The sequence below is a fragment of the Geospiza fortis genome, unplaced genomic scaffold (assembly GCF_000277835.1).
Source record: "Geospiza fortis unplaced genomic scaffold, GeoFor_1.0 scaffold7, whole genome shotgun sequence".
Taxonomy (NCBI): Eukaryota; Metazoa; Chordata; class Aves; order Passeriformes; family Thraupidae; genus Geospiza; species Geospiza fortis.
In genome coordinates this window covers 4,970,645-4,993,771 of record NW_005054344.1, presented here as the reverse complement: position 1 = coordinate 4,993,771, position 23,127 = coordinate 4,970,645, and the positions used below count along the sequence as shown (strand labels likewise).

General features: G+C 43.2%; 1 protein-coding gene across 2 annotated transcripts; it reads left to right on the top strand.

Moving 5' to 3' along the window:
* The first annotated feature begins 2,918 nt into the window (after positions 1-2,918).
* On the top strand, positions 2,919-11,592 carry TP53INP1 (tumor protein p53 inducible nuclear protein 1). 2 transcript variants are annotated; one of them, XM_005422906.2, is made up of 3 exons: positions 2,919-3,202; positions 3,723-4,071; positions 8,139-11,592. In XM_005422906.2, the coding sequence occupies exons 1-3, from the start codon at positions 3,091-3,093 to the stop codon at positions 8,386-8,388; spliced, it is 711 nt and encodes a 236-aa protein (XP_005422963.1). In that variant the 5' UTR covers positions 2,919-3,090; the 3' UTR covers positions 8,389-11,592. The 2 variants fall into 2 exon arrangements, with proteins under 2 accessions (XP_005422963.1, XP_005422962.1); XM_005422905.2 differs by having other exon boundaries at positions 3,720-4,071.
* The last annotated feature ends 11,535 nt before the right edge of the window (positions 11,593-23,127 follow it).

Below are 23,127 nucleotides of genomic sequence, written 5' to 3'. Positions count from 1 at the left end.
CTGGGACCGACTGGGAGGTGCCTTCTTTGGTTGTGTTTTCTTTTTGCTTAGCACATACCTCATCTCCTTTGCTAGGTTAGAAACAAAACCAAACCATAAAAAAGGAAAAAATACTGTTTTAATTGCAGCGATACTGTATTGTTGACGTTCATTCGGTGTGTTATCTATAACAGCCTCTTAATCATTACTGCAGCTGAGTCAGTTGTTCGACTGGGAGGTGCCTTCTTTGGTTGTGTTTTCTTTTTGCTTAGCACATACCTCATCTCCTTTGCTAGGTTAGAAACAAAACCAAACCATAAAAAAGGAAAAAATACTGTTTTAATTGCAGCGATACTGTATTGTTGACGTTCATTCGGTGTGTTATCTATAACAGCCTCTTAATCATTACTGCAGCTGAGTCAGTTGTTCCCAGCGTTGTGTTTTCCTGCCGCTGACAGTTCCTGACTAAGAACCCGAGAGCCTCTCTCGGTCTCTGTCCTGTTTTCCTCCCCGGACGATGGCCCTTGATAACAGCCTAATTTCTCTTGTGCTGCCTGACTTGCACAATAGCCCACGAGTGTGGCCTTTTTAAAGGCACTTGTCCAAAAGGATGTCAAAGCATCAACCACTTTCTAAATGTGCCGTGGTTTTAAGCCCAGCTGGAGATGAAACCAGGACAAAATGATTCAGATGTTTTTTTGGATCCTCCTTGGGATGGGGGAAGGAAAAAATGGGACACTGCTTTTGATCTACAGAAAGTCATTTGTGGGTCAAAAGCTGAGGTTTGTTTAGCTCACATTCTCGGGAACAGGGATCTCTCTCTTACTTGTTAGAGGGTAATTATTGTATGTTGCTGTGATGCCTTGGGAGCCTTACTAGAGGAGTGCGAGCTCTCATCTTGCTCCACTCTGCTCAGAACAAAAAGACAGCCTCTGCCTGAAGGTACCTCCAGGCTTGATCTAGGAAAGAGGCAACACACGTGTGTGGGAGTACAGGGAAAGCCAGTGCTGATCAGCAGCCACGCAATGGCTTTCTAGTTAGCCTAAAGAAAAAACAAACTAATTTTTTCATAGGCCTTGTGCCAGGAGAGAGTTAGGGAAGGATGTGGAAGGTGACTGGAAAACTACAGACTTCAAGCTTCCACTTAGAATTCATTTCCTTACCCATAGTAAGTTCTGCCTATAACTGAAGCACTCAAACCTTCCCAAGAAGTTGCTTAGGAACACTGTAGGCATTTGGCATTTCCTTAGGTAACCCATCCAGGGCTTAGAGACCTTAATGGTTAAAAGTGTTTCCTGCTAGTAACCACTGGAAGTTGAACTTTGCTGCAGTTAAAGCCACTTCTGCTTGCTCTGGGTATAAAAGAAGGCAATAAATGTTTGCTTCTTTCTTCACATAATTGACTACTGTTGTAATTTTTTCCTTCCCTCTATCAAGCTTTTCCATTTTTAAAATTTTGTTGATTTTCTTTAGACTTCTGACAATTTTTGTAGCTCTCTTTAGGAGAGATCTGATGTTTCATTTTCAAATGTGGTCCTTAAAAATAGACCTGTATCACTATTGCAGCTGAGCCTGTTGTTTCTAGTCTTGTGTTTTCCTGCAGTCAGTCATTTCTCTTGAGCATAACTTGTTGAGTGTCACTGTATCTTTTCATATTGCTCCTGAAGACTACTTTAAATTCTGCTCCTCTCCTTCTGTGCTGTCTGAACAAGGAGGAAGCTGCATAAATGTGTACAGGAGCAGTTCTGCATGGAGCAAGTGTTTGTCCTTACCTTGAACAAGTGGGTGATGGGGTCTGGTGTCCTGGGATAAGATGACACAGGAGGCCAAACAACTCTTTGGTGTGGCCTGAGAGTTCTAGGGTCAAGCAAGGTTATTTATATATTTATATTATTTATATTATTTTATAAATAATATTCTTCATGAGTTGTATCTTTTAATATCTGGGTTTGTCCACTGTCATGTGTCTTGCTTCCTTTCTGAATGCAGGTACTCATACTGTCTTACATGGATATATTCTTCCCTATTTAATTATCAAATAGGTATTTAATCTGTAATAATTCTGACCTGCTTTGATGATTCAAATATTGCTATGGGCAAAAATAACTTGTTGTTAAGTTGGCGAATATTTTCCCCATCGTTTCTGCTTTTTTTACCTGCTTTAATGGCTTCTATTTATTGGCTCATACATAAATATCAAAGGCAGTTCTGGGGTGTTTAAACATTCAGTTTCTTGGTACCAATGGGATTTTTCATCTTAACTGCCAAATGCAGAGGTCAGGCTTACAGTGACCAATTACACGTAGATTTAGGGGAGTGAATTGAGAAATAAGCACTGGGTTTCATTAAACATATCCAATAGTTTTCCATGTTCTTAAACTTAGGATACATGACTAGTTGGGTGGTTGCTGTGAAAATAATCTCGCTGGTAACTCTGTGGTGTACTTTGAACCTGAAGACAGGATGTGCCTTGCTACTGTGTTAACTCGCTGTCAGGGTGGAACAGAGAAGAAACACTGCTTTGGGCTTCCCTGGGAGCCCTCATGGGGCTCCTCTGTGTCAGCAGGGGAGGTGAATTGTCTGGAGCAGAAGCCATGCCCTTGCCCTTGGGGTGTCTCTGACATGGAGGGAGATGGGGAGTGTAGACACAAGAGTCCTATACACCTCCTCCCTTAGGAGAAGGGGGGACTGACACCTAAACAGACCTTTTTTGGGGAGGAGGTCTGAGACAAAGTCAATCAGCTCCCAGGGGAGACCTAGGATTGTGCTTTTTGTGTGCATCTGGCTGGGAGGGGATGGCAGATGCCACTGAAGCTGCCTCTTTTCAGGGAAAAATGTTCACTGGTACCTCAGACTGCACTAACAAGGGGCTTCTAATTTGTTTCCCTAGGGATGTTACCTGTGGTTTTGTCATTAAGATGCTTGTCATCATTTTTTACAGGTTTCACGTAAACTGTTTACAAGTCATGCTTTTGCATGTCCTGTACCTAAGCTGATAAAGCATCTATGCACTTTAATCTCAAGTCTGTGCCACTCTGCTAGTAGTGTGAGCTGTGCCTTGAACCTTGGATATAAAGACCTACCAGCCAAAGTCTTGTTCCTGCCTTAGTAATGTTCCAGAGGTTAAATAACATGCTCATGGGAGAGATTGATAGCTTGTCCAACCAAGAGCCAGAGTTCAGTGAGAAGGAAGATGACGAGTGGATTCTGGTTGACTTTATAGGTAAGATGTCTGTCAGACATAAGTTCTGCCTTTGTCTTGCTCTGGCTCTTGCTTGTCTTACTTCCATGTGAACAAACCAGTAGCTTGGGGAAACTTTATCTCAGCAAAACCAGTGTGGGATTAGAGTGTAGGGTGTCTTCCAAACAAATGTTACATGTTGTGTAAGTTGGTGAGAAAAATGATGTCAGGTTTATAAGCCTGAGACAGGTTTCAGCAGAACCGCTGGTACAAATAAAATCTATTTGACTTATTTCGCAATTATATAGCTTTACTGATAACAGTTGTTTCACGTGTCTAACATGGCTTGTGTGGGAGCTCCCTTTTCCCCTCCCCTGCTTTTAAAAAGTAAAAATTTGTGTATGTGCTAACAGGGCTCTTTTTTTTTTCTTTTTCTTTGTTTTTTTTAATTATTATTATTTCATATCCTGTTTCTGGCTGTGTGCAACTGTGTTGTTTTCGACCTTCTGCTATCACCAACATCCGTGGTTCCTCTCCACTGATGACTGGTCCCCTGCAGCAGACTCTTGCACTAATTGCTCCGTGGAGGAAGCAGACCTCGTTGAAGCATCGGCCACGGACAGCTCGCCCGTCTTCTCTTGTTTATCATCTCCCCTGGAACACTTGCCGGAGGCCAGCGAGTCCTGCTTCATCCAGTTTGAGTCATGTCCTATGGAGGAGAGCTGGTTTATTACCCCTCCCCCATGTTTTACTGCAGGTGGATTAACCACTATCAAAGTGGAGACCAGTCCCATGGAGAACCTCTTGATAGAGCATCCCAGCATGTCTGTGTATGCTGTCCACAACACCTGTCACGGCCTTAATGAGACTGCATGTGGGGATGAGGAGTTTCACAGCCCAGGCAGCCCCAGGTATGTCTGAATTCTCTTGTCAAGGAGCTCTGGTGCTGAAAATATCTGGTTTCTCCTTGATCAGCTTAGACACTTAATACTGAATTTTCCAGCTTATTTCAGGGGAGGTGAATAAAGCATGAATACCACACAAGGTGTGTAGAGTGGTCAGGTGCCTGCCTGCTCAGAAAAATGTTGTACAAGATGGCAGTGTTGGCAAACAGTTGGGTATGCGTTTGGCACTGCAGTGAATTTTCATGGAGCCTTGTTACTCCCTTGCAGAGTATGTTCCAGTTCTGTGTAAACTGGTGGCAGTTAACTGTATAGCCAGTAATATAGATATGAAAGCACTTTGCCCCCTTCACAGCTATGTGTGTTTTTCATAACTGCTAGTCAGTATTCTTTCCGTCACCTTGTGAGATGAAACAGAGAACTTTAATGATCCTGACAGGGACGTGGCTTTGGGTTTAGGTGGGAGGCTTCTATGGTTTTTTTTTTCATTCCTCAACCTAGTGATAAGGACAGGATTAAATTTGCCCACAAGTGGCTTCTGGAGCAAAAGTAAATGGAAAGATTCCACAAAACTTAGTCCCCTCAATGTGAAAATCTGTGCTGCAACCTTCTACTTTTAGTGAAGTAGGTGCTTTTGGGTCCTGAAATTCTATCCATGTGGTTTATTGTAGAGGCATATTTGCCATGCCCTGCCATTCTGTGGTGTTGGTGTATGCAGCTGTACCAGTACAGTGAACATGGCTGTATGAAAATAGAGGATTCCTTTGCCATTATGACCCCGTGTGGTCATTGGGTTTGAAATAATTGGGTGTTTTGTGTATCCCAGTTAGTAACAAAGGCTGACTTTTCATACCATCTAGTTCTTAAGTTTAGAAACAACCACTAAAGAAAAAAATCACAGTATACTATGCTTTGATATACAGGAATAAATTAGTATAGCACTTGAGTTGGTGTAGGTAGATGCCTGTTGACTTGTCCAATCAGCCCCTTGCCGTATTTAAGTTTTTAGCTCAAAGAAACAGGTGACTTTGAAATGACATGCTGCTGTATAATGTTGAAATACAGTGCTGTTACTATTGATCTTGGTCTGGGATTTGTATAATTATTTGGGGAGGACAGTTTATGATGTTAATCATTAGGGTCTAGTTTAAGTTAAATTGGGGGAAACTATGAGCAGACAGCACCTTTAAAATGAGGATCTGAAGGAATCTGCAAGAGTGCTGTAGGCTGCAGGACATGCCCTAGCAAAAGACAGTAAGCCACTTTATCTAAAATACAATTTGCAGTGAATAGTAACACTCAAAAGTTGGATACTGACTTTTCAGTCACTTGACCTGGGGATCCTGATGTAAATTCAGCCAGAGAAGGATCCTGTCTTGTGTTACACAGCACAGTTAAGCTGCTTCCAATGCCTGGGGAAGCCAGAGGTGTGCTCTTCAGCTGGTGTGTAATTCACACTGAACTCTGTGCTGTTGCTGTGTCAAAGGATCCAGGCTCTTGTGCAGGATATTTTGTGTGACAACTGGGGTGAGACTTAAGTCTAAAGCTGAGGTAGACTGCAGAATTTGGGAACATTGGTTACACAGATACTAGAGTAAGTTTCAAAAGCTGTTATGAAGTCTCTATTGGTTTAATGGTTGGCCATTTAATATTGTAGGGCCAAGAAAAGCTGCTTAAGGCACACTGGCACAGTAAGTACTACTGTTTTGGAACAGTGCTTTTTGTTTGATCAGACTGCTAGCAACACTGCTTCCTCTAGAGCCTTGTCTGCCAAAGCAATACTGGTTTTAGGACTAACCTTTGTGCCAAATGATTACTTGATCAAGCCTAACTACATCTGCTTTAACAAGCCAAAATGCGAAGTGCAGAAAAATTACTGAAATGATTGGGTTGGGGGTCTGAAGCCTTTAATGTTTCTTGTGAGCTGTGGTTGTGTAGCATGATGAGCAGGACACTTCTGCTTTCTGGCAAAATAGACACTGGAAGCACAACAGCAAATGTATGTAGTGATGGTCTGGCTTAAGACACAGCCCCTCTAAAACTGCATTTTGACAATGTGATGGAGTCTCATCAACCCTGTTCTCTCAGTGCATGGAGCTCACTAGTGCCAGCCTACCAAGTGCACCTAAGGTACTGAAAGGCTGCATTTTGGAAGAGTATGTGGCTATTTAGCTAATTCAAACCACCTCTGCTATCCCAGTGTCACTTTGATGACAAATGGAAGAGTGTTGGTTTACAACCATTGCTGGAAGAGTATTTGATAGAAGGGGGAAAAAAGCTAGAGTATTTTCAGCCAGCAAGTTTAAACCAGTTTTTCTCCTTTTGTGGAGGAAATATCTTTTTTCATTTTAAATTCCTTTCAAAGCAAAAGGATGTTGTATAAACTTCCCTATTTGTCAGATTAGTCATATTTTTCCATAACAAAACCACAGCAGTTTGTATTAACAGTTGCTGCACTTTGCTAGTTAAGGGTATACTAAGGAAATACAGGTTGCAATAACTGTGGTGTGGCTTCCTGGCTCTGTAATAGCTTTCCCTAGAAAGGCTTCACTTGCAGTTCCACCTCCAGCACTGTTGGATGCACTAAGGGATCGCTCCACAAGGAAAATAGTAGTCCCATATTTGCAGGTACTCTCATGTAAATTAAACTGGTGTAATCTGCAAAGAATGTATTTACAAGGCACTATGAATTGATCTGTGCTTGTTACTGACTTTTTGTTTGGTATTTCAAGTGCTAGGTATAGGACAATATCCAGTGAATAAACAGGAGAAGACCAGCATGTCACATATGACTGTTCTGCAGTCTCTACTCTTCAGTCATTCATATCAAACTACCCAAGGATTCAAAAGCAAGATTGGGATATTAGAAATAAGAAAAAAGTAGAAGGGAGGGAGTATTCCCTTGATGACAAGGAGTATTTCCCTCCAGTGTGCAGTGGGAGGAGGCAGAAGAGCTTACTTCATGTCAGGCACCTGCAGCCTCCCAGAGTAAGGCTACAAAAGGTGCCATGGGCATGGCAGACCTGACTTGCGTCTACAGAGACATCATACGATAATTGCAAGTTAAGCTCTTCCAGAAAAGACTTTATATGACAGAGTCATGCTAATGTTGAAAGACAGACTTCCCAAGAGACCTCTTGCTCATGCCTGGGCAAGTTCCTGGTCTTGCAGACATCTTTCCTGGGCACCACTGACCAGCTGACAGCTGGCTATTGGGCCAGCTGTCCACTGGCCAGCTGTCCACTGAGTGGGGAGAGAGAAGGCAAGAAACTCTGCTGCGACTGGTCTCACACCAGTTCTAGCACTCAGATTAGGGTTTTGCTTTGCTTTTAAAATGGCTAGGCTATTTTTAACTTTACTTTGGAAGTTTCAGGAAATGCCAGTGATTGTTCTGTCAAGTAGGGAAGTCCTTTTTCAATATGATAGTCGCTGCTTGCATAGGCTGCTGGTTTGTTTTTTACTAGTGCATGGTGAAGCAAGGGTTTGCCAAAACTGCTGACTCACTGCTCATGACATTTAGGGGGCTGGTTGAGGAACAATCCTTCTGAGTTATTTTTCATGTGTGTCACAACTGGTCTACCTTTCCATTCCTCTGCATGAACACTGTTTGTTTGGATTTACTTGTGTGGCTGGCAATTGAAATGCACTTTTGTTAGTGTGCTTCTGTTTTCAAGATGATTTTAATGTTCAAGATGATTTTAAACCAAACTTTGCCTAGTGGATAACTCTCAAGTCTTCTAAAGCTGGAGCAGTGTGACACGCATTGCCTTACATTTCTGATCTGTATTGCATCTTGGGCTTAGGGAGGTGGTGTGGGGAAGAAAGAGCACAGTAGAGTAAGACATGAAAATCCTAAGGCTGTTGTGGGGCCCTCACACAAAAAGTGATTTAGCAGCACTACATGTTGCTTACCAGTGTGGTAAGTGGCTTGACCTTACCTCAGCCAAATGTCTGTCCAGTAGAATAAGGGTTCCCTTTTGAAGTGCTGGAGGCTGATGTCCCTCTTCTCCCTTTTGTTTTGCTTGTCCTTCCAATGTACCTCAGTGGTGACTGATACCTGCTTGTTGCATTTCTAGACAGGAGGCCCGAAATGAAACGGGACAGCGTGTTCACTGCTATGTCACGGCTCTTGCTACTAGTTCAACTTTTCTGGAAAAAAACAAGAGTTTTCGTCCTACCCACTGGATAAAAGAACATAATGAGAGACACTGTCTCAACAGGAACAGTCTCCGTCGCCAAAACCTCGCCAGGGATTGCCACTCTCGGCAAATCAAGCACAACGGACTGTTTGTTCACCAGCCTTGCCAGCGTCAGTTCAATTACTGATGGTTCTTGTGGTTTTAATCTATGGCCTAATTGTTTCTTAGGTTGCTTTTGTTTTCATGTGTAGGTAAGTGTGGTCAATCTGAAGCTGATTGTCAATCCCTCAAACACAATCGTAACTAGTGTTGCATTATTTTCAAAAGACACATAAATCTCCAAACATCTTGCATCAAGTTCTAAATGTTGATGTTAAATATCAATGTCTTGGAAGCCTATCAGTATGATAGTTTGTGTGCTGTTTTATAAACTTTGATGTATAGATGGATTCTTAGTTGGTATTTTAAAGAAATTTAACTGAGATGGAAATCAGTTACATTTTGCATTAATCAAAACGAAGTTAGAAAATTTGAGGTTAGCCATTTGCTTTAATGACCAGTACTTGACAGCTTGTGTATCTGTCTGTATTCAGCATATATGATGACTTTCTGACAAGGAAATTCTATAGCTGCCAGTGGATATTACATAGCTGTGCTGAGCTGTTTCAAGAAGGATATCTCATCTAAATTCCTAGGACTTACTTGTGTTAGTGGGGGCTGTGTAGGTGTGCTGGGTACTTGATATGGATATTGAAAGAGGGTTAAATGTCCCACCAACATTGTTGCAGTACAAGATGGCACCAGTGTTACAGGTGTAGTACCTCACAGTGGAGTGGGAAGAAAAGTGAACCCTTGGGTAACATGCAGATGCACAACACAGAACTGAACTGGGCTTTACCAGATAAAGTTTGAGTTTCTCTAACTACTTCTGTCTTTGAAGCACGTGTTTCCCCTACCCTATCTCATTTAATCTCTAGTCTAGTTAAAGGAGAAGGATGGTGGATTGACCATTCTTTTAACCTGTCAGTAGCTGACTGCTCTTCAAAGAAGTCAGGCTGATAGACAGCTATTTCTGTGCTACAAATTACTATTAGATTGTCTCATATTCACAGTTGAGAGTAGATCAGAAGTAGCTAGAAGGAAGCTTTTATTCGAAGTTCTCCTAATTTTCTCTCTTTTTCTCTATGAAAATGAAATCCAAGTTAATGGGGACTGGAAATGAAGGGCAGTGTGAGGTAGGGGGAATTGGATGCTGAGCTAAACACAGTGATAACAGTGTATAAAAATTGATCAATCAGCTGTGGTTGTTCTCCTAGCCCACTGGAGGCAGAAGGACTTAATAGCAATTCCATAGGCCAACAGGAAAGAAAAGCCATTCAAAACTATCAAGTAGTTTTCTTAAGAGCACTGAGCAAGATGTTTTGGAAGTTGGCAGGCAGTGCCAACTACAACTACAGGTTGAGTTCACCTGTTAACAAAAGCTGTGTTACACAGCAGCCAGTGGTATGCTGGACCCTGATAGATCAATCTGGGAAATGGATTAAATGGGAGTGGAAGTAAGGAAGCAGAAACCTTCCATGAGAGAAGCAGGGGGAACCAAAAGTAAGTTTATCTTCCTTTCTGCCAGTGCTTAATGTGACTTGCTGTTTTCCCTTGTGTTTAGTGCCTAGGGCATTACAGTGTTAACGTTACACTCAGCTGTGTCTTCCAGTAGTCCTTACACAGAAGTTGGTACAAGGAGTCATGTGAGGAGACCTTGAAATAAGACAAGGTCAATAATGTGAATTGTTCCAGACCTATGAAGTATTTAAATTCAGCCAGATGCTTCAATTTCACTGAAGCAAAACCCCAGCAATTCAAATTGACCTTGATGTAGTGGTACTGTTGTGTGTTCTGCAGCTGAAATTGTTGTGGAACCTACTTAGCATACAGGGAACAGCATTCATAACTTATGTTTCACTGCAGACGTGCTGCTTCACTGCAATTAGGATTGTCACAAAGGGATGTTGAAAATAATTAAATGTACAAAAGCAAGAGGTGCTTTCCTGGATACACTAGTTTTTGGGGTTTTGTTGTTTGGTGATTTTTTTTTTTTGATAAATTGAATTCACATGGACACTGAAAGAAAACGAAATTGGTCACACCATAATCTTCCAAAAGAGATATTTTGTTACTGCTGTTTTAGCAGTATGTGCCCATGTCCATACACCAATTCTCATGTGGTCCAAATACTTTGGTTTATCTGCAAATAGCTGTAGTTTTACCAGTCTCTTATCTGTTCACAAGTACTCTTACTTGCCTCAGATTATCTACCTACTTTTATCACTCCAACTTTTTGTCTAGCTTAAACTTCCTTATCCTTGTTGCCAACTTTCTAGCTCAGGAAAATTCTTTGCTTTCCTGTATTACTTTTCTTTATATAAAAGTAACTACTTTCCTTCAGCTTTAATTTTCTTAAAGTGCAATGAAGGAAGATGGAGTCTCCACCTCCCTGTGTTGGAAGGAGTAAGTAATCCCTTAACTCCTAATGGGGAGATGGAGCTGAGAGTATAAGGCTCCCAGGCATTAAAATGAGAGCCTTGGTCTGTTCTTCTCAGTAGGCAAGTAAATGCAACTTTAGACTGCTCCTAGAATTGGGAGATACTGATCTTTTTATACTGCATTACTAGATGACTTTCTGGTGATGAAAACCTATATCTTTCAGGATATAAACTATTTTGTTGCACAAAGCTGTGCTTCTCAATTTGTAATATTGGAAACCATATTATTGTATGAGATAGTACTACATCAATGGCTTTTTGTTAATTTGTTTTACATATTTATGTTGGTCTAGCCCTGTTTTGTGCCTGGAGCTATTGGGCAATTAGATTTGTTCTGGTTTACTGTTTTAATAGTGAGCTGTGTGGCTTTTTATATGGTTTTTTGAATTGTATTAAAGTGTGTGTTTTTTCTTGTAAAAGTGGAGGCCTTGCACTGTCTCATACTGATTGATATTCATGAATCTTGCTGAAATTATTTTCATATGTATTGGTCAATGGACAGATTTGCATTTTAAACTGTGCCTTCTACACAGCAAACTTGAAGATTCAAAAGGGACATTTCAGTTGGGATTAATACTGTACATCAGTCTATGCATATATGGCAGCTTCTCTCCAGAGCCACTTCTCTATTTGTAGCAGTCCTTTTGATATGGAAGAATCTGTGGCTCTTATTTTTAATAGTTTAACACAAGCTGAAAACAGACAAAATACAGCACTTTGCCAAAAAAGGTAGCATTGCTTAACCAGTGTGTATTTACTAAAGTGATCTTCTGTATTTTGTTTTCATGGTGCGTTCTGCGCACTGTGGGGAAACATGATCTTAACTCTCAATAAAAAATGGCCTATTAAAAGTTGTCAGTCTGTTCTTTAATGTTATAGGTTAATGAAAATCCAAATGTCTGAGCATTCTGTGCAGGTGGCAGGTCCAAGTACTATGTCTCTCATTGCTTGCTCTAGTACAGCAGTTGCTCTGGGATTTGGTCTGCATTGCTGATCCGGTGACAATGTGCATCCGAGCAGTGTTGCACATCTCTGCTGACTGCTGCCTTTCCTGACCAATGTGCAGGAACTCTATAGGTGGACAGGACAGAGATAAAAACCACATGAAATGTGCAGTGTGGTGGGGATTTTTTTCTGTATCTTAGCTGAACATCTCTTGTTTCAGCTCATTCCCCACTACCTGTCATTTCCCTGCCATGCACCACCATGAAAAAATCTGTATGGGGGCAGAGACCCTGTGCAGATGCCTAGGGATGGGGTTAGGGAAGGTAACATAAAGCCACCTGCAGCTGACCTTGGCAAGGGTTATGGAGGGGACCAAAATCCATGTGACAAAGGACATGGAGAAGGCTGAGGTACTCCATGTCTTTGCATTGGTGTCTACTGGGAAGACCACCCTTTGGGACTGCAGGCCCCTGGCACCTGTGGGAAATGTGAAAGCAATGAAGATCAACCCTTGGATGAGAAGTCTCAAGGTAAGGAATGCTTAAAGAAATGCACCATGCACAGTTTGATGGGATGCACCCATAAGTGGTGAAGGAGCTGGCTCAGAAACTCAGAGCTTGCTGGGCTGCAGCAGGCAGGGTGTTGACAGCAAGGAGGAGGGAGGTGATGTTGCACCTCCCCCCTCGGCCAGTGAGACACAGCTGAATGGCATGTCCAGTGCTGAGCTCCCACTATGAGAGGGCATGGATGTACTAGAGGGTATCCAGCAAGAGGCCAGGGCATAATAGGATTGAGGACTGAAATAGCCAGGAGAGGATGAGAGCTGGGATTGTTTAGGCTGGGGAAGAAAAGTCAGAGGGGATCTTGTTAAGGTATATAAACAGCTGAAGGGGGCAATGAAGGCAACAGAGCTACTCTTCTCTGGTGGTGCCTAGTGAAAGGACAAAAGGCAGTGTGTGCAAGCTGAAATACAGGGAATCCTTGAATGTAAGAAATGGGCTCAGTGATCTCCATGTTATTATGGCTTTTTCTGAAACTATATGAATGAGTGGGGATTTTTGCCTCCAGTCATTGGGGATCCTTGATCTCTGTGGCTTTCCAAAGATCATTGAGATTGGCCTTGAAATTACATCAGCCAGCTCTCTCAGTACATTGGATACAGGCTTCCATGGATTTGTATGAGCTGAGTTGTTAGAAGTAGTTCCTGATTTAATTCTCACCCACCAAACAAGCAGGGTGACAAAATGATCTATTTAACTGACAGCAGTGAAAAGGTATTTGTGCAACAAGGCATCCATCTTCCCAGAGCAAGAACTGAGTAAAATCTTTCCCTTTGAAATGTAGATTTTGTCCTGTACATTTATCAAAGCAGCAAGTCTATGCTGAGAGCTGTACAGTATTCTTCAGGAGAAGGTTTCATCAATTATGCTTGTATTATTGTACCTATGCAGACAACCTAATGTAGTTAAGCTGATAGTGTTCCTTTTGGGAGTGCTTATTTCAGACCTGATGCAACTTTTAAAATTTTGCTTGGACAGTCTCCAAAACACCAGGAACTAGTGTCTTTTGTAACTTCTCTGTGCTGAAGCAAAAATGGTTGTATGAAGGGTTGCATTAGTGTAACTATTAGCTTAAGTTCTCACTTTACACTCTAGTTTTCTGTCTACATAAATCCTTGTATGTCTCTGATACAGTGCCTTCATCGGTGTTAAACGTCAGAGAGAACCATAATTACTACTCTGGTTCCTCATCAAGTAATTTGGTATCTGCTTTCTTTGTTTCATTGACTTCTGGTGCATGTTTATAGCCACAAAATATTGTGACTGTTACTGAGTGATACTTGCAAGGAAGGTTTGGGCTTTTTGGAACATGTAGGAATGACTCATCAAAAGAACATGCTGATGCTGCTATGGCACTGTTGTTCCCACGGTGTAGTCATGATATATCTGTCTTAGAGTAAATGAGACTGAACTGAGACTTAACAGGATACCTTTTGCAGCCAGCTTTTACTTGATGAAAATACTGTTCTGGAGTTACTGCTGTATAACTGATATTTCAGAAGAGTCTTGACTTGTTCAAAAGTTCTGTGTGCAGACTGATAGCTCAACACTCAAATAGCTTAATAAGGCAAATTAACTATTGCAGTTTCATGAGTAAGCTAGGGAAAAGGAATAATAACAACAACAATAACAACCCCCCCCCAACAAATAGTTAAGAGTAACAAAACTAGGCTAGTGTCCAGGAGCAGGCTTCAGATCTCAGCTTGCAGACATGGGATGTGCCATAGGTCTATACTTTTTCCTCTATAGATTTCAAATTGTTGTGTCCAAGCAAGGTGACTTAGGCAGTATAATTTAAAAAATACCATTATGCACAAAAATAAATCTATCAGAGTGCTAAAAGAATTGTAGATTCCCTGAAATGAGGCTGTACAGAGAATCAGTAGCAGAGAGAGGTGGAAAAGAGAAGGGAAGCCTCAGGCTTTTGGGATATGTGGTTATCATCCAAGAGCTGTCAATTTTTGCAAGGTAAACAAAGGAGATGAGACCTTGATCAAGAAAGGGAGGACTGACATGGGCAGAAGTATCCCCTTGTCTACTCCTAGCAATGGATTTCAATTTTAGCTCTTCTATCTATGGTGTGAGACCGAGGAATGATTGATGGGCCAGAGCCAGTGGTCTGAGATACAGTAAGGCCAAGTGCTGAATCCTTCACTTGGATCACAATAACCCTGTGCAGTGCTGCAGGCTTGGGGAAGAGTGGCTGGAAAGTGACCAGTCAGAAAAGGATCTGGGGGTGCAGGCTGACATGTTTGGATGGTTACAAGCTCTTTGGGAGGGTTAGACATGGCAGAAGAGGTAGGGGTTGCACTGTATGTAATGGAAGGGCTGGAATGTGTGGAGCTCACAGTTGGCAATGGCAAATTGAGAGACTCTGGATAAGAATCAAGGGGCAAAAAAACAATGTGGATGTCATTGTGGGAGTCTACTATAGAGCTGTCAGGCAGGACAATGACATCAACAAATTATTTTTTGAAGAACTAAGGGACACTTCCAAATCAACTGCTCTTGTCCTTATGGGGAAATTCAACCTGACAGAAATTAACTGGGAGCATCACACAGCCGGTACAACCTGGGCCTAAAAGATGTGGACAACAATTTTATGGAACAGGTACTGGGGGAGCTGACGCAGAAAGGTGCCCTCCTGGATCTGCCGTTTGTCATCAGAGTGGATCTTGTGAGCAATGTGGTGACTGATGCCATCTTGGCCACAGCGACTACAAAGTGGTCGAGGTTAAAATCCTTGTTGACAGGAGGAAAAGTGCAGGAAGACCTCAACTCTGAACATGAGGAGAGCAGACTTTAGGCTGCTCAAGGACCTAGTAAGAAAAGTCCCCTGGGAAATGTTTCAGTAGTGCTGGGGTCTGCCAGTGCTGGTCACTTTTTAAACATCAGTTCCTAAGGGCACAGGAGCAGCAATTCCCCAGTGTCACAAGTCAAGCAGAAGGCTGGCTTGGTGAGCAGGGATCATCTTTTGGTCTAAGGCAAGAAAAGGAAGGTGTGTGCCCAGTGGAAGCAAGGTCAGGTGACCTGTAAGAATACAGAGATGCAGCTTGCCACCATAGGGAGAAAATTCATGCAGCTGATCAGTTGGATTTGAAGCTGGCCAGAAAAGTGGGAGACAGTAAGAAGTTTAAGAAGTTTTTTCAAATACATTAATGGCAAAAGGCAGCAGAGAAATAATATCACCTGTTACAGGATGTGAATGGGCACCTCACAAACAGGGACATGGACAAGGCAGAGGTGCTTAATGCATTCTTTGCCTCTGTCTTCAACACAGATGATGGACCAAGGGGGTCTCAGTGCTCTGAGCTGGAGGACCATGGCTGTGAGAATGAGCAAATCACAGCTGACCCTGAACTTGTGCAGGATCTACTCCTCCAGCTGGATCCCTACAAATCTATAGGGCCTGATGGGATAGATCCAAGAATCCTCAAAGAACTAGCTGATGTCATCACAAAATCTCTCTTGATTTTTGAACTGGGAATCTAGAGAGGTCCCAGCTGACTGAAAGCTGGTGACCATTGGCCTGATTTCAAGAAAGGCAAGAAGGGGAACACTGGAAAATACAGACCTGTCTGTCCCCCTTTAGTGCTGGTAAAATAATGGAAAAGATTATTCTGGGAAGTATTGAAAAACACCTCAATGTCAACACAGTCATAGGTCACAGCCAGCGCAGCTTCATGAGGAGAAAGTTTTGCTTATCAAACCTGACTTCCTTCTGTAACAGGGTAACCAACCTTGCTGATCTAGGAAAGACTTTTTGGACTTCAGCAAAGCTTTTGATACTCTTTCTCTCAGGATTCTTCTGGACAAAATGTCCAGCACACAGGTTCTGTGTGCAGACTGATAGCTCAACACTCAAATAGCTTAATAAGGCAAATTAACTATTGCAGTTTCATGAGTAAGCTAGGGAAAAGGAATAATAACAACAACAATAACAACCCCCCCCCAACAAATAGTTAAGAGTAACAAAACTAGGCTAGTGTCCAGGAGCAGGCTTCAGATCTCAGCTTGCAGACATGGGATGTGCCATAGGTCTATACTTTTTCCTCTATAGATTTCAAATTGTTGTGTCCAAGCAAGGTGACTTAGGCAGTATAATTTAAAAAATACCATTATGCACAAAAATAAATCTATCAGAGTGCTAAAAGAATTGTAGATTCCCTGAAATGAGGCTGTACAGAGAATCAGTAGCAGAGAGAGGTGGAAAAGAGAAGGGAAGCCTCAGGCTTTTGGGATATGTGGTTATCATCCAAGAGCTGTCAATTTTTGCAAGGTAAACAAAGGAGATGAGACCTTGATCAAGAAAGGGAGGACTGACATGGGCAGAAGTATCCCCTTGTCTACTCCTAGCAATGGATTTCAATTTTAGCTCTTCTATCTATGGTGTGAGACCGAGGAATGATTGATGGGCCAGAGCCAGTGGTCTGAGATACAGTAAGGCCAAGTGCTGAATCCTTCACTTGGATCACAATAACCCTGTGCAGTGCTGCAGGCTTGGGGAAGAGTGGCTGGAAAGTGACCAGTCAGAAAAGGATCTGGGGGTGCAGGCTGACATGTTTGGATGGTTACAAGCTCTTTGGGAGGGTTAGACATGGCAGAAGAGGTAGGGGTTGCACTGTATGTAATGGAAGGGCTGGAATGTGTGGAGCTCACAGTTGGCAATGGCAAATTGAGAGACTCTGGATAAGAATCAAGGGGCAAAAAAACAATGTGGATGTCATTGTGGGAGTCTACTATAGAGCTGTCAGGCAGGACAATGACATCAACAAATTATTTTTTGAAGAACTAAGGGACACTTCCAAATCAACTGCTCTTGTCCTTATGGGGAAATTCAACCTGACAGAAATTAACTGGGAGCATCACACAGCCGGTACAACCTGGGCCTAAAAGATGTGGACAACAATTTTATGGAACAGGTACTGGGGGAGCTGACGCAGAAAGGTGCCCTCCTGGATCTGCCGTTTGTCATCAGAGTGGATCTTGTGAGCAATGTGGTGACTGATGCCATCTTGGCCACAGCGACTACAAAGTGGTCGAGGTTAAAATCCTTGTTGACAGGAGGAAAAGTGCAGGAAGACCTCAACTCTGAACATGAGGAGAGCAGACTTTAGGCTGCTCAAGGACCTAGTAAGAAAAGTCCCCTGGGAAATGTTTCAGTAGTGCTGGGGTCTGCCAGTGCTGGTCACTTTTTAAACATCAGTTCCTAATGGCACTTTAAACATCAGTTCCTAAGGGCACAGGAGCAGCAATTCCCCAGTGTCACAAGTCAAGCAGAAGGCTGGCTTGGTGAGCAGGGATCATCTTTTGGTCTAAGGCAAGAAAAGGAAGGTGTGTGCCCAGTGGAAGCAAGGTCAGGTGACCTGTAAGAATACAGAGATGCAGCTTGCCACCATAGGGAGAAAATTCATGCAGCTGATCAGTTGGATTTGAAGCTGGCCAGAAAAGTGGGAGACAGTAAGAAGTTTATAGATTTTTCAGATATATAATAGCAAAATGCAGCATAGAAATAACATCACCTGTTACAGGATGTGGATGGGCACCTCACAAACAGGGACATGGACAAGGCAGAGGTGCTTAATGCATTCTTTGCCTCTGTCTTCAACACAGATGATGGACCAAGGGGGTCTCAGTGCTCTGAGCTGGAGGACCATGGCTGTGAGAATGAGCAAATCACAGCTGACCCTGAACTTGTGCAGGATCTACTCCTCCAGCTGGATCCCTACAAATCTATAGGGCCTGATGGGATAGATCCAAGAATCCTCAAAGAACTAGCTGATGTCATCACAAAATCTCTCTTGATTTTTGAACTGGGAATCTAGAGAGGTCCCAGCTGACTGAAAGCTGGTGACCATTGGCCTGATTTCAAGAAAGGCAAGAAGGGGAACACTGGAAAATACAGACCTGTCTGTCCCCCTTTAGTGCTGGTAAAATAATGGAAAAGATTATTCTGGGAAGTATTGAAAAACACCTCAATGTCAACACAGTCATAGGTCACAGCCAGCGCAGCTTCATGAGGAGAAAGTTTTGCTTATCAAACCTGACTTCCTTCTGTAACAGGGTAACCAACCTTGCTGATCTAGGAAAGACTTTTTGGACTTCAGCAAAGCTTTTGATACTCTTTCTCTCAGGATTCTTCTGGACAAAATGTCCAGCACACAGCTGGATAAACACATTGTGTGATGGGTGAGCAGCTGGCTCAGGGGTCAGGCTCAGAGGGTTTACAGTGAGTGGGGTGACACCAGGCTGGAGACCTGTCACTCGTGGGGTTCTGCAGGGCCCCATCCTCAGCCCAGTTCTCTTCAACAACGTTATTAACAATTTGGACACAGTGCTTAAAGAAATCCTAAGTAAGGTTATCAAGGACCGCAAACTGGGAGGAGCTGTTGACTCGCTTGAGTTCAGGGAGGCCCTGCAGAGAGAACTCAACTAGGGAGATGGGCAATCACCAACAGTATGTGGTTTAACAAGGACAAGTGCCAGATTCTGCATGTGGGGTGGAGCAACCCAGTGTAGGGACAGCCTGGGGGATGAGAGACTGGAGAGCAGCACCACAAAAAGGGACCTGGGGGTCTTGGTCAGTGGAAAGTTGAATGAGTCAGCAGTGCCCTGGCAGCCAGGAGGGCCAACCCTGTCTGAGGGGGCACAGCATCACCAGCAGGGCACGGGAGGGGATTGTCCTGCTCTGCTCTGAGCTGGGACAGCCTCACCTCGAGCGCTGGGGGCAGTTTTGGGCACCACAACACAAAGAAGACATTAAACTATTAGAGAGTGTCCAAAGGAGGGCCATGAGGATGTGGAGGGTCTATAGGAGAACCCTTATTAGGAGCAGCTGAGGTAGGTTTGTTCAGCCTGGAGGAGACTGAGGGGAGACCTCAATATCCTCATGAGGGGAGGCAGAGGGGTGGGACTGACGTCTTCACTCTCATGACCAGTGGCAGGACCCAAGGGAACAGCATAAAGCTGAGCCAGGAGGTTTAGGCTGGATATAAGAAAAATTCGGGTTCTTCACCCAGACGATAGAGAACATTGCAACAGACTCCTCAGGGAAGTGGTCACAGCACCAAGCCTGACACAGTTCAAGAATTGTTTAGACAATGCTCTCAGACACTCGGAGTGATTCTTGGGGTGCCCTGGGCAGGCCCAGTAGTGGGACTTGATGATGTGGATGATTTCTACTCAGCATAGTCTATGATTCTATGACAGCAGCTGAACATGAACCACCACTACAGGCGCTCCTTCTCACTGCAGAGACACTATCCCTACTGCGGTATGACTGTGGGCTTTGCTCAGGAAATTAAGTGTAAGAATTGTTCTTCAAAGGTGTTTCATCTTGGTGTGTTCACAGCAGGAGTTTAAATCTTTATGTACAGGAAAGGCTATGGGTCTCTGACATGAATATGAGTTCTCATGGATACAAATAAAGTGCCTTCTGCATAAAAGGGCTTTCAGAACAAGAGAGTGGTTTTTTCCAAGCTTCCTTCTGATAAGAAAGGTGCATGATCTCAAAAAGAAAGAGGCTACTAATAAGAACCAGAAGGACATAGTTCATTGGTTTGCTTTCTAACTGTTGTGAAGTGACAGCATCTACCTTCTGAATGTGAGTTTAAAAGGCTGGTGACTCTGATTCTCCACCTCCTTTAAAAGATCTGTCTGAATGCAACACTGTGCCATGTGCTCTGGGATGGCCCTGCTTAAGCAGGGAGGTTGGGTCAGATGACCCACTGTGCTCCCTTCCAACCTTGTCCATTCTGTGATTCTGTGAAAAGGTCTCTGAATGAAACAAGCAGGAAAGCAGAACATTGTATGTTCTAATAGAAAACAAAAAGTTTTTAAACTGCAGAGTTTCAAGCTGTCTCAGGCTCTTCAACATAAAAAATACCTTTATGGAAGGGCGTAACTTCCTGCTGAAGTATTTCTCTTTAGGAGGTATGAAGCTTTAATGGTGCTTTGTTTAGGCTATGTAGCTGAAGCCATAAATAACCTTAAAACTCCTCTTAAAAACAGTGAAGTTCATCCACAGAACAGCAAGCCTTTCCCTTTACTGCCTTACACAACAGCTTTGACAAAATGGCTGTGACTGAGAAGGACAAAGCCTGACAGCACAAGCAGATGAACATAACAATACACTTACTGCAAGGTAGGAGGAATATGGGACATGATATTCCATGTTATTTTTGTGCCCAGATCACAGTGGAGCTGTGTACAACTGTTCTAATGAAATCCTGCTTCTTTCCTTGGGAACACCTAAATGGATTAAGAAACTCCCTGGCGGAAGAACAGTATTGAGCACACAGTAATTGGATTGATCCTCGTAGCTTTAGATCTGTGCATTTTAGATCATTCATAGATTCCAGGGTCCTTCAAATAAATCCATAAAAGGATAACCAAGAAAAACAACCTCAGGTGTGTAAACTTGTAAGGAAGGCCTTAACACCTTCTCTGGGATATACCTGCAAGTGGTAATTGGGAAAAAAAAAAGAAAAAAAAAAAGAAAACTACTAGATATCTAAAAGGACTTGCCACAAACACTGCTCAGCAGTAGTATATTTCTAGAAGCTTAAAAAAAATCTTCTTTTACATTCATCCTCCCTAAGGAGGCATCCACACAGTGAAAGAGGATGTATTATGCGTCAATCCACTTGGAAATGTCCCATTGTGGACTAACCCACTTCAGCTTTATTGCCACATCAAAAGGTCAGTGTGTTAGCTTGCATTAAAATCATAATTTCATTGTCTGTTGCAGGATTCAATTGCACATTAGCTTCTGGGATTTTGGTTTGGTTTGGTTTGGTTTGGTTTGGTTTGGTTTGGTTGGTTGTTTTGTGGGATTTTTTTACTGATGAAAATTTATGGGAAATGTTGCTGGCAGGATGAGGAATGCTCATGGGACTTGGTGCATATTCCACTACTGAATCAAAACCACAACAATGGGGCAGGTGACCTGCAGCAGCTCACATGAAAAGGTCTAGAAAAATGAGCAGCATAATCATCACAGTTTTTGTGCTGAGACCTATTCATGGCCAACCTGACCCATTCGATTTTTAGCTACCATTCCCTTTACAGTATTCTCCTTTCTCAGTGTGCCATGGAATTTATCCCTGATGTACCAAACCCACTGTGCTGTGTGGAGCCTGGTTGCCAACAAACCCTAATCAGGCATCTCTGAAGGGTAGAGGACTTTTAGGGGAAAATTATAATTTGTCTCTCTTCTCTTGGTAGCTGAAGTTTCAGTTGTTTTTAACAAATTAGCTATGGTAGTATTTCAACTTCAGCAAGTCAGCTAAAGGCGGGAGGTCAGTTAGGTCAAGTTTGCCCAAATTCAGGGAACCACCTTTTCTCTGTAGTCAGTGGAGTAGGAGATGAACTTCCAGACAGCAGGATGCATTTTGCTGGTGGATTTCAGTGGAAGTCAACTAAAAGAGATACCTGCATGTCGACTGCAGGCATCCTGAACTATGACATGGGTTAGATTTCTTGCAATGAGCTGATGCAACACATTCAGTTGACAAAAGATTGTTTAAATGACAGTGTTTTGGGCTTTTTTGCATTCCTTTTGAGCCACAGCTAGCAGATTTTCTTCATGACAAGGTCTAGAACAGGTATTTTGCAGAGCTGAGGTGGCTGGCTGGCTGCAATATCCATCTTGCACATGTCAGTGCTTTACTTCAAGTTTGCAGGAATTGTTGGCCCCACTTCATCAGGTTCTGTAAGGACACACAGCTGAGAGATGGTCCTCAGTGCCCAAAACTTGGGACCTGTTAAATTGCTGTCAGTGACCCTACTGTGACATCTCTGCCTTGGTGGGCTGCACTGCTTTTTCTCTTGCCCCCTTTAAAAGGGCAAAGCTACCAGAAGAGAAGCACTTGGTTATTGTGTTTAATTATTAGAATACATACTTGAAGGCAAAACCTATGCTTACTCTTCAATAATGTTACACTTGGGAAAAGAAAAATAAAAACAAAAAAAGAAGATGTGGATTTACTTGAAGGCAGACATGGCTTCTCTTTGTGCTGTTTTGCAGGACGTGCTCAGCACTGAGAGAAAGTGCCCGTTTTTCCTTATCAGCAAAATGGCTGTGGGTGCCCTGCATTGGGTGTTTTAAAGAAAAGTGTCTGCTTACAGCATTGCTAGGTATGTGGTGTTGTGCGTTTGGTTGCTTTTGGGATAGTGTGGATTTTTTGGGGGGATTGTTTTGGAATATGTATTAAGAAAACTCCGTGCAACCATTGAGCGGCCTTAACAGGAGGTGTGCTGGCGCTGAGGGTAAGGTTCAGCATCGTCTGCTGGAGAAGGGGATTGCAGGCTGGGTGCTCCTGCAGTGGGCCCTGCTGCCCTTGGACACAGCGGGACCCTGAGGTGGGCGTGGCTGGAAGGTGTGGAAAGCTGCTCTGTAGGGAATATGGCTTGTCCACGCGATGTCATGGAGGCTGTGCTTGGGGGAGGCCTGTCCAGCTGGCACAGAATCACAGAAATAATTAGGTTGGAAAAGGCCTCTGGGATCATCGAGTCCAGCCTCTGAATGAACACCACCATGTCAACTAGACCGTGGCACTAAGCGCCCCATCCAGTCTTTCCTTAAACACCTCCAGGGATGGTGGCTCCACCACTTCCCTGGACAGTCCATTCCAATGTCTTATCAACTTTTCTGCGAAGAAATTCTCTGTAATGTCCAACTCCAACCTCCCCTAGTGCAGCCTAAGACTCTGTTCTCTTGTCCTGTCCCTTATTACCCGGGAGAAGAGGATGTTCCCTACTTGGTTATAACCTCCTTTCAGGGGGCTGTAGGGAGCGATGAGGCCATTCCAGAGCCTGCTCTCTACCCCGCCATACATCGTGCAGCGGGATGTTTGACAGCCTGCGGCTGCCGGGCGCGCC

What these genes read in the sequence shown, in the direction of transcription:
- TP53INP1 (XM_005422905.2), top strand. Translation starts at nt 3,091, where the DNA reads ATGTTCCAGAGGTTAAATAACATGCTCATGGGAGAGATTGATAGCTTG. An exon ending in GATTCTGGTTGACTTTATAG is followed by an intron (nt 3,203 to 3,719) that starts GTAAGATGTCTG and finishes GGTCCCCTGCAG; the next exon opens with CAGACTCTTGCACTAATTGC. An exon ending in CACAGCCCAGGCAGCCCCAG is followed by an intron (nt 4,072 to 8,138) that starts GTATGTCTGAAT and finishes TTGCATTTCTAG; the next exon opens with ACAGGAGGCCCGAAATGAAA.